Source organism: Astatotilapia calliptera, chromosome 8 (assembly GCF_964374335.1).
Source record: "Astatotilapia calliptera chromosome 8, fAstCal68.1, whole genome shotgun sequence".
In the NCBI taxonomy this organism is placed as follows: domain Eukaryota; kingdom Metazoa; phylum Chordata; class Actinopteri; order Cichliformes; family Cichlidae; genus Astatotilapia; species Astatotilapia calliptera.
In genome coordinates, this window is record NC_137429.1 from 21,930,546 (window position 1) to 21,941,897 (window position 11,352).

General features: G+C 44.1%; 1 protein-coding gene across 3 annotated transcripts in view; it reads left to right on the plus strand.

Moving 5' to 3' along the window:
• Window positions 1–10,696, plus strand: part of arhgap22b (Rho GTPase activating protein 22b) — a 46,747-nt gene extending 36,051 nt beyond the window's left edge. For all 3 annotated transcript variants that reach the window (XM_026177136.2, XM_026177133.2, XM_026177137.2), the window contains 6 exons: window positions 2,904–3,111; window positions 3,212–3,344; window positions 3,422–3,495; window positions 3,585–3,706; window positions 3,834–4,845; window positions 10,094–10,696. In XM_026177136.2, the coding sequence (XP_026032921.1) occupies window positions 2,904–3,111; window positions 3,212–3,344; window positions 3,422–3,495; window positions 3,585–3,706; window positions 3,834–4,845; window positions 10,094–10,316 (1,772 nt within the window). In that variant the 3' untranslated portion in view covers window positions 10,317–10,696. The remainder of the gene's footprint in view (window positions 1–2,903; window positions 3,112–3,211; window positions 3,345–3,421; window positions 3,496–3,584; window positions 3,707–3,833; window positions 4,846–10,093) is intronic.
• The last annotated feature ends 656 nt before the right edge of the window (window positions 10,697–11,352 follow it).

The following is an 11,352-nucleotide window of genomic DNA, read 5'->3' on the forward strand; positions in this document are numbered from 1 at the left end:
TCCAGCTTTTTGTTAACTTTTCTGAAATGCTAGCTTTTTGTGCTGCTAGGACAAAAAGCTAGCATGTTTTTTTCTAGATTTTTGACCGTTGAAAAGATGGCAAAAAATGCTAGCTTTTGTGTAGGTCTTCGAAAGGAAAAAAAACTAAAGCACCTTTAAAAAGTTTTTTTTTTTTTTTTTTTTTGCCTGTCCCATTTGGTTCTTTAGCCGTCAGATTTGTTGTCTGCAGACCAACAAGGATACCCAATGGATTTACTTTGCAAATGGATCATCACGGCCTTGCCGTATTGGTCCATTTGATCGACCTTTGTTGTTATTATTTATTTTATTTTATTTTCAGTTGTTACAAACAGGACAGACATGACTGAGGGATAGGAAAGGGAGAAAGAAAGATGAAGGAAAAGAAAAACAGAAGGGGAGAGGGACAGTGGAAAAAGGGCACTTAAAAAGAGAAAGAAGAAAAAAAAATCTCCTGGATCACCTGTTGAGAGAAAAAGAAGAGAAAACAAGCAAAAAAAACAGAGCAACATACTAAACACAACAGCATCGCATTAATCTAGCTAAGTGTAAACAGCAGTAAATACTAAATATTGAATTTTGTTGTGTAGCAAAAAGGACAGACAGTGCACAATATGCTTGGAGATGGCAGCCAATAGAGGTGTAGTTTATGTCTATGAACAGTGAACACCTGTGTGCACACCTGTGTGGATCAGCGCGCTTGTATTCAAATGGTTTCCAGGTTTCCACATGTAATAGTCTGCTAGAGGATGTAGAGAGCCATAGCCCGGTCCCCCAGGGCATGAAGCAGGCATGGAGGAGATCCAGGCCCCAGACATCCAGAGGCCCCAGAGTGCGAGAGCCCAAGGAAGACCACCGGAGGGGCATCCGTGCCACCCTCCTGGGAAAAGCTGAGGAGAGCCCCAGAGGGGTCACCCAGTAGCCACGGAGCAGAAGCCAGAGGGGGCTGCAGTGGCGCCAGCTGCCGGCAGCCAGCTGTGCCAGAGTGAACTGAGCCGCAGGCCGAGAGGCCGGAGGCCCGAGGGCCCCCTTTGCCCCAGAAGAGGCCTGACCGAGCAACAGGCACCAGGCCCCGCCAAGTAGTCACCGGGAGTGAGCCGGTACATACCTGAGCGCCCAGCCCCGGTCACCAAGAACCACCAACGCACCGACCCCTGAGGGCATCAGTTAACGGCAGGGAGTGTGGTGAGGGGAGATAGGCCTTGGAGGGCCTGGGAGTTCCCAGAGAGGTGGAGTGTAAGACCCGACCTGACATATAGACACGGACACAAACATGCATTCCCACCCTCATGCACACATATACAAATACTCAGCACTAACCCAACGTAGGGATAGACATACATGGACACTGTACACACAATCACACTCCCCAAACAAACTCTATACCCCGGGTCCAGGTACCCTCGCCCCTGGAGGGGGAAACGGCACCTAGACCCAGGAGATGTTACCCTTTCCCCCGGGGTGGAGGCAAGCAGACCACCCCAGGCTCCGCAGCAGCAGGGACGGCCAACACCTCCTTCCAGCCCCCCCGCCCCAATGGCCAGCAGAGAACAGGGGTGTGTGAAGACTCCAAACCTCCCTCCTCTCGCTCATGTGTAGTGTTGCTGCGTGTTGTTCTAAGGTGCATTTAAAACACGGGAGAGCATGGTGCTGCTGCCAGAGAGCAGCAGGCGTTAGCACGGCTCCTCCCGAGAGCCCTCAATGTCTACATGGATTTAAAATTGAGAGGTGGGCACCGGCGCCAGAGGTGGGGTTGAATACACAGACCATCCACTGGACGCCGTTAACGTGCCCACCCTCAAGGCCCTATATGTATGTGTTATGAGAGTGTGAGTAATGTGGATGTCTAAGTTGTGGAATAAAATTGAGGCACATGTGGCCAGAAGGGGACTTTATCCTTGGTTCTTTGAAGCGTTTTTAAGCTGATACGCGGGGGTTTATCTTTCCAAAGGAAAAGTTTTAAAACGAGATAGAAAAAAAATTGTGAAAAAGAAACAATAGAATGAATATATAATAATATATTTTTGCGCATTAGCTTAGCTTATCATTAGCCTATATCACTAGAATTTTCACTTTCCCCTCAACATTCATACTAAATGCACAGTGAAAGTCAATACACTGACACCTACACAGCAAAATCTCCAGTGTTAAATTAACACTGGAGATTTTGCTGTGTATGTTCAGAGTGAATCCCCTGACCGGCTGGGTGGTATTTCCAGCCTCCCTCTCCAGTTCACAGGCAAAATGTGCCAGTCTGCTGCCTCTGTGTCCAGAATAGATCTGTGCCAAATCATAGACCCCTCCTTAACAGCAGCACTGCAGTCACAGCAGATCCCATGCAACATGTCTCTGCTTCCTCAGCTGCTCTTTCCAAGCTTCTCTGTCATTTTCCTCAACTTGGCTTGTTTCTGCTGAAGTCTGTGGGATAAATGAAAGATTAATTACCAGCTACAAGAGTCAAATGCCTGAACAGGAATGGATGAACATGGTGAAATGTGGGCTGGGGAGGTATGACAAACGCTTTCTGCAACTGTGCAGCTCCTGTTCTTTCAATTACTACCATTACTGCAAGCTAACATCCAGCTGTGACTGCTGCAGCCAAACAACAGGTAATAACCTGGCATAAAATTGCATATTTATTCTGGGCATTTTTTTCCTCTGTTCATGTTAACTGTCACTTTTTATTTATTTATTAATTATCTTTGTAATCATATGAAGGCTACAAATAACCAAAAAATGCTGTTCCAGAAACATCCTGTCATATTCAATTTTCCCACAGAATAAATGTACATATTTTCATCACTTGCTCCACAATCCAAAAACCAACTACGGCCTCGTGCCTTCAGAAAGCCCTGACATGTTATGTTTCTTCCATCTGTCAACAGGGATATTTGGCCAGCATCTAGAGGACACAGTGCAGTACGAGAAGAAGTTTGGCCCCCGCCTTGCACCCCTGCTGGTTGAGCAGTGTGTGGACTTTATCAGAGAGAGGGGTCTGGATGAGGAAGGTCTCTTTCGAATGCCAGGACAGGCCAACCTGGTCAGGGAGCTGCAGGAGGCCTTCGACTGTGGGGACAAGCCCCTGTTTGACAGGTGGGTGAGAGGATGAAATGGGAAAATTCACTTTGCCAAAGACTTTTATGATCATCACTGATTTGAATTCTACTGAATCATCTTTCTTTCTGACTTGCAGTAACACAGACGTCCACACAGTGGCATCCTTGCTGAAGTTGTACCTGCGAGAGCTGCCTGAACCAGTTATCCCCTTCTCCAAATATGAAGACTTTCTAACCTGTGCGCAGCTTTTGGCCAAAGATGAGGAGGAGGTATGTGCTGTTTACCTTTGGTGTGAGGACTTTGAGTGGTACTGTGAGTAGAATAAGGATGATTTGTCTCATATCAGGGAGTCCAGGAGCTTGGAAAGCAAGTTAGCACTCTACCTCTACCGAACTACAACCTCCTCAAGTACATATGCAAGTGAGTGACTTCACCCGTTAGGTTGAGAACTTAGGCTTTTGTAGCCTAATCAGTTTTTTACTCTAGTTTTTCACTATATCTCTCCTTAGATTCCTTGATGAGGTCCAGTCCCACTGTAATGAGAACAAGATGAGTGTCCAGAACCTTGCCACAGTATTTGGACCTAACATCCTTAGACCGAAGATGGAGGACCCAGTCACTATCATGGAAGGTACAGAAAATTAATGACAATCAAATAAGGTTCTGTTTTTCTGTAATTTATTTATTAAAAATGATAGTTTAGAATAAAACTAAAAAAGTTATACCGACACCGGCTGAATGTGATTTGTATTGTCTAGGAACTTCTCTTGTCCAGCACCTGATGACAGTCCTCATCAGGGAACACAACCGTTTGTACTCAGGGAGGGAACAGGAGGGGCCAGCTCTACCCCAAACTGAGATCCCCATCCAAGGGCATCATCTCCAACACCGCAGCCTGGGAGCCTGGATCTCTGAAGAGGACCTTCAGAGTTGCCCTGTCTCCAACCCAGACCAAGATCTGCACAGCAGTGCCTCATCCCTGGACGCCAAGCTGTGCGCAGCCGTCAGTCCCACTCAGACCCCTAACCCAAACCCTGGACCAAAACTTGGGTCTTCATCGGGAAAGGGTGAGACGGTAATCAGTCCGAGTAAACAAGCCAAGACCATGCCTTCCTGGAAATATTCCTTCAAAAGCTCTTCAGCGCCTCGTTCCCAGCCGCAAGCTAAGCAAACCAGCAGCAGTGGCTCCGCAGCAGATACAACCAGTCTGTCTTCTGGTGGTGGAGGAGGTGGAAGCGGGGGCAACTGGCTTATGAACGGTTTGTCCTCCTTGAGGGGACACCGGCGCACATCTTCAGGGGAACGGTCCACCCGTGACCGTGACTCCACCGGCTCGTCCCAGAGGCTGTCCACGTATGACAACGTGACCTCCTCCTCTAGCATGGGGAGCGTTCCAAGTGTATCCAGCACACCGTGGTCCACGTCCTCCTGTGAAATATCTGTCCCGGACTCAGCAAGCGAGCCCCCGGTGCACCAGAACTGTGGAGGTGTGGTGGAAGATGGAGAAAGCCACAGAGAGATTAACAAAGAAAGGGATGGAGGGATGACGACAGACGCGAGCTCCGAGCAGGACAGTTGCGAGGCCATGGAGCTGTGCAGCAGCAGCGCAGCCTGCAGTGAAAATGGAAACGTGGCCACGGCAGCCGGGGTGCCGTCCATTATCATGTCCGAAGATGGAGATGGGGAAAAACTAACACTGAGCAGCCTGGTAGAGGGACTGAAAGACGAGCTGAGAAAACAGAAGACTACATATGAGGCCAGGATCCAAAAGTAAGTCTCTGATGCAGGATCTTTCAAACTTATAATAGTAGTGTCGGTCTTTTATATGGTAAATAGAAAGACATTTGAATGAACTTTATGGTTTTGGATGTCAGGCTTTTATTTCATTAGCACAGAACCAATGGAAGTACTTCAATTACAACCTGCTGTGAGCCCTTTAAAGGGCACTTTCGTATTGCTGTTCTTTACAGTTGGGGGAACACGTCAGGAAGACAGTGAATAAAGACTGAATAAATAAATATGAAATACATCCTGAGATGGAAAAAGTTCCCAAAACAAAAGATTGTATATTTACCATAATTCCAATTACCATTTTTTATACTAAACCCAAATGGCATGGTTAAAGCACACCTATGCTCAGTTTGTAACACACCAATTTAAGTGTGTTAACACTTAAAATGTTGTTATCTGTAACACTGAAAATGAACTGGTATTTTCAAAAACCTTTCCCTTTTTGCAACTAAAACCTGTCATGGAAATAAATGGCATGTTTTTTAAGACATACACAGAGTGTCACGGCGGGGTGCACCGGTGTGAAGAAGAGGTAGACCCAGATGCAGACACAGTGGAGACAGAACTAGGTTTCCAAAAATAAAGCGAGCCTTTATTGTGGCTGATGGCATGACAAAAACATTAGAGAACACTGAAACTGGGAAAACTAAGGAGACTAAGAACACTGTGTAAACTAAAAAGACTATGACACTCTGTGAAAGAACTATGAAAAAAACTATGAACACAGAGTAACTAGGCAGGCTATGAAACAGTGAGACAATAACGGAAACTATGAAAAGATGAGGTGAGGATAACAGACGATCTGACACCGACTGAGCAGAAACACACGGATTAAGTACACATAAGGAATGATCAGGGGAAGCGGAATCACACGGGGAAAACAGCTGACAACAATTAACATAATGACAGGACAGGGGACGCGAAGCTAAATACAATAAACAAAAAACACAAGGATCCTTCAAAATAAAACGAGAAACATAGCGAGACCCAGACATGACTCGAACTTGACAAACAAAGAAAACTTGGACATGACACATGACAGATAAGCACACGAAGACTTAACACAAAAAACATCACACAGGGATGAGACAAATGGGGAGCTTGATAATAATAATCAAAGTGTTTTTATTGAGTTTTCAGAAAGCATATCATTCATACAGAAAAGCTCGAACTCAAGTCCTACCGCACAGTGTAAGACAAAACTATACCCAGACAGAGGAAGAAAAGAAAAGGGGAAAAAAAAAGGGGGGGGGGGGGAGTTGCCAGTTATGGAGTGGAAGGAAACTCATCTTCAAAATAGGAAATGAAAGGCTGCCAGACCTTAAAGAATTTCTTGGTGTTGCCCTGTATAGTAAATCTGAGATGTTCTAATTTGAGGTGTGCCATCACCTCCTCCACCCAGCGTTTATGGGATGGCGGTGTTGCCTTTATCCAGTTAAGTAGAATCAATCTCCTAGCCAGCAATGAGGCGAATGCTATTGCCTTCCTCTGAGAGGCTGTTAGTTGAGTTTCCCTCGGTGCCACACCAAAGATGGCTGTCAGAGGCATTGGTTCCATATCCTTATTAGAAATGAATGAGAATGTTCTAAAGATGTTAGCCCAAAAGTCTTTCAGCCTGGAACAAGACCAGAACATGTGGCATAAGTTGGCTGATACCTGTTTACATCTGGGGCAGGTCGGATTGGCCCCCTGGTACATTCTTGCCAGTTTCTCCCTTGACAAATGCAGTCTGTGCAACACCTTGAACTGTATCAATCCGTGTCTCACACATATAGAAGCAGAGTGTACTAGATCTACAGCCCCCCCAGTCAACCTCTGAAATGTCCAGCCCCAATTCTTCCTCCCATTTCCGTCTTACATTGTCCAGGGAGGGGGAAGCCACATTCTGAATATGTGTATATAGCGTGGAGATTGTCCCCTTAGTAGTCGGATCTGTGTCCATCAACTCGTCTGTCCATCCGCTTTGTGGAAGCTCGAGGGAGGGGCTGAATGACTTTTTCACAAAGTCCCGAACCTGGAAATATCTAAAGTAATTAGTCTTGGAGGAGATTCCATAGTCCTTTTCCAGTTGAGCAGCAGACATAAAAGTACCATTTTTAAAAAGATGTTTGACACATTCCACCCCAGCTCTATGCCATTCCCTAAAGGCTGTTCCCCCGAGGGCTGGGGGAAACAAGTGATTTCCATAGATGGGAGCAGACAGGAGGGCGGTTCTGTTTTTAAAATGTGATCTGAATTGAGTCCAAATTTTCAGAGAATGAGATACCACCGGGTTGTTTGTGTAAAGATGTTTGCTCAAGAGTAGAGGAGCGCAGACCAGGGAGCGCAGGGACACTGGACTAGAGACATACCTTTCCATATGAACCCATATTGGGGTTTCATCCTCATCCAACTCTTTGACCCAAAATAACAACTTATGTATATTAGCAGCAAAATAGTAGTGCATATAGTTCGGCAGAGCCAGACCTCCCTCTTCTTTCTGTCTCTCAAGAAACTCCCGTCTTATCCTGGGGATAGTTTTTTTCCAAATAAAGGCAGACGTACATTTGTTCAATTCCTTAAAAAATGATTTAGGAATGAAAATCGGTATCGTCTGAAATAAATAGAGGAGCCGCGGCAGTATAATCATTTTAACAGAATTTACCTTCCCTGCTAATGATAAGGGGAGCGACGCCCACCTTTCCATATCTAATTTCGCTTTGTCCAGTGCAACTTTAAAGTTATAGTCCAGTAAATCTTTATACTTACTAGTTACATTAACACCTAAATATGCGAATCTATCCTTATGTATTGCAAAGGGATAGGCCCGGAAAGAAAGTTTCCTCGCCTGTTTATTAATGGGGAAAAGAACACTTTTGTCTAAATTAATTTTATAGCCCGACACCCTCCCAAAATCTTTGATAATACCAAGGGCCACCGGGATACTAGTGGCAGGGTTTGACAGAAAAAGGAGGAGATCGTCAGCATATAAGGACAGCCTATGGTTTTGTGTCCCCCTTTGTATCCCTACCAATTCAGCAGCCTGTCTCAGCATCATCGCAAGGGGTTCAATTGCCACATCAAAGAGCAGGGGTGACAAAGGGCACCCCTGTCTTGTTCCCCGGAATAGAGAGAAGGGTTCAGATATGATATTATTCGTTCTCACCATAGCCTGGGGGCTCGAATAAATTATTTTAATCCATGAGCAAAATGTTGGACCAAAGCCGAATCTTTCGAGGGCCGTAAATAGGTAGTAATACTCTATTCGATCAAAGGCTTTGTGGGCATCTAAGGATATCACAATCTCTGGCATAATGTTATCTTCAGCAGTATATACTACATTGAACAGACGGCGGAGATTGCTGGAGAGTTGTCTACCTGCAACAAACCCTGTCTGATCAGGATGTATTATCTTACTTATGATTATGACAAGCTCAATTCTAGCTGCCAGTACCTTGGTCAGTATTTTATAATCACATCCAAGTAAACTTACTGGGCGATATGACTCACATTTAAGTGGGTCCTTATTCTTCTTAAAAATGGGGAGCTTGATAAATCATGAATTAAAACTGTAACCTAGGCATGACAGAATGTAACTAGATAAACTGAAATGAAACTAGACTGAAAAAAAAAACAAAACTCAGAATACTGGGTCACATGACCCAGGACCATGACACAGAGGTGCTTTAAGCAACAAACAAAATGTTAAATCATTGGGCTGGAAGCAGCATATTTATATACCTGTGCCCATGCGTCATTATTAGCGTGTCCAAATTCATGGGCTGCATCCTCCTGAGGACCCGGCCTTCGCGGTCTACGTGGGCCGGGTCCTCAGGTTGGGTAAGCCGGAAGTAAACGACTGTGAAATTGGACGGTCTAGCCTTCTGATTAGCGTCACCGCTGTCTCGGTGGAGTTTAATAAACTTGGCCGTCTGCTCCTTGCTATCTAAAATATAACAGGACACTGGCGTAAATCTCACACTTCTGTTTAATCCGTTTTCTGTTTGACGTTTATTCAGCTGTTTGAAAACCAAGGAGGAACCCACCCGGAGGATTAATAAAGTTTTATTTTATCTAATCTAATAACTTTACAACAAATAAAACACTGAAAAAAGCCAAACAATAACATTTTAGGTTGTCTAAGTGACTTATATATTACGTTTAACCTGAGTAGCGAAAGCCCGCGGTGATCTGAAAATGATGTGCCGGGAGTTGTGCCATTCTCTGCGGCTCTAGTGACCCTAGATAGCCAGCTCTTGGCTAGCTATCGAGCTGGTGGATAACAGACGTCTCCGAAAACATTGAAGCACTTTTGGAAATATGTGATATCTTGATAAACCGAGCAGATATTTGAAGTTTACACACCCACATTCTTGTCTGAAAATATGTTAAAAGTTTATTTTGTGACCCAGAAAGATTAATAAGAGTAATTTTAAAACTTAGTAGCGGCCGCCATTGCCGGAAACTGGAGTTTGGCTGGGCCGCGCTATGAATTCTGGGATATGGTGGGCCACGAAGGACACACCCGACCCATCCTTCAAATTTGGGGAAAAGGAGGACGCATTTGTCGGCTGCATTCGGAGGAGTCTACGAATTTGGACAGCCTTCGGCGCGTCGCTGTGATGCAATCGGTCTACAAATGCGTCCTCAGGAGGATGCAGCCCATGAATTTGGACACATTGTTTGGTCTATAATTTTAGTCTGTTGTTAGGTGGTTGCATGGCAACATGATGACATCATAATATATTATATATAATTAAAGCTGGATATAAAGGAAATTTTACCGTTGCAAAATTAAAGTTATACAACGCTCTTATAAGGCATTAGAGGTGCATAAATGCTGCAAATGGGTCATTATAGCCCTTGGTAGGTGTTGGCTAGGCAACGTGATGATGTTATTATCTGCTATAGATAAGAACTATAAGCTATACCTGTGTGCCAGTTTTGGTAGCTCAGCTCCAGATAGTGTTGGAAATGTTTGCAGAAAACTGATAGAGATTATATTATGCAAGTAAGACATATATATATGTAGAGAGAGAGATAGCTAACAGCGGTTCTTGCAGGGCAGATTTGTTTTATTTCCTCCAATGCCAAGAATATCACATTAGTATTAATCTGGGCACACGGGTCAGACAAAAAGTTGGGAAGGTAGGAAGTTGTTTGAAATGTGCTTTACTGGGTGGTTCAGCCAAACAGAAAAAAGGCAAATGTCCGTGACCTTTTCTGTGTGTATTGTGCTTCCACACAGATTGGAAGAGTCTAGTGCTGCTCTGTGTGCCCAGATGGAGCGTTTGGAACAGGAGATGGAGCAGGAGAGGAAGAAGCAGCGCATGCTGGAGATAAAACTCAGAAACTCTGAGCGGGCACGGGAGGATGCGGAGAATCGCAACCGCCTCTTGGAAAAGGAAATGGAGGATTTTTTTGCCACGCTGGGCGATCTGGCCCTTGGTGCAAGGACTAGTGACCTTTGATACACGGCCTCTCATCTGTCTTGGGGTGGGGGTGGGGCATTTTGTGGTATGAGTCCTAACTCAAAATAAGACTGAAAATAGAAAATAAAGAAAACCTACTTGTGCACATGCGTAGAGATCAGATAGAAAATTCTGAAGGAAATAAACTTTGACTGTTTTCTTTCTGAGGATCATCTCTACTAAACAGCAAGTGGTCTTGATTTTGTTACGCATGCTTCAAACTCATTTTAAAAAGATGGCCCTCCTGTGATTACTGCAGAGGTTTGTCTTACAAATTGAGTTCAGGTGCCTGGATATAAATGGTGGAACATAATGTAACAATTTATGAAGTGGATAGCACTGACTTCTTTAACCACTACTTTAAAAGGACAATAACTGAATGGATTTTGTGTTAAAAGTGTGCAACTTAAGACAGTGGACTGCTGTCTATCTGTATGGGATCTTAAAGCAATAGCTTCACATTTTGGGAAATACACTTATTTGCTGTCTTGCAGAGTTAGATGAGAAGTGTGAAACCAATCTCATGCCTGTATGTCAAAGAAGGTGCTAAAGCTAATAGCCATTGAGCCTAGCTTAGGGGCACAAACACGAGGCTCTAGAACCATTGGTAAAGAGCCATTTTTTAAGAAGTTTTTTTTTTTAAGCTATTAGGCTATTGATTATAAAATGCAAAAGCCTACTGGGCTTATGAACACAGCTTCATAGTGATTGTTTCAAAGTAGGCGTAAACATGTTAATAGGTAGCTAAGACATAAATAGCTAATACCTTAGAGATATTTTCTTACACTTCACAGTTATTCTGCTTTGTTGATGATTTTAAAAAAGGGAAAGTAATTAGTTTTTGTTAGATCAAAATATCATTTTAGTAATAAAAACTTAAAACCAACAAAGAATCATTAATAGACAAAAGCTGTTATGCATGGTATGGTAAAAGACTTTAATTTACACCTGTTAGTAATAAGTCATTATACACCTAACAGGTGGTGTTTCCTACGGAGCCCCGCAGGGGACATGGGAGAAAAAAAAATTAAGACGG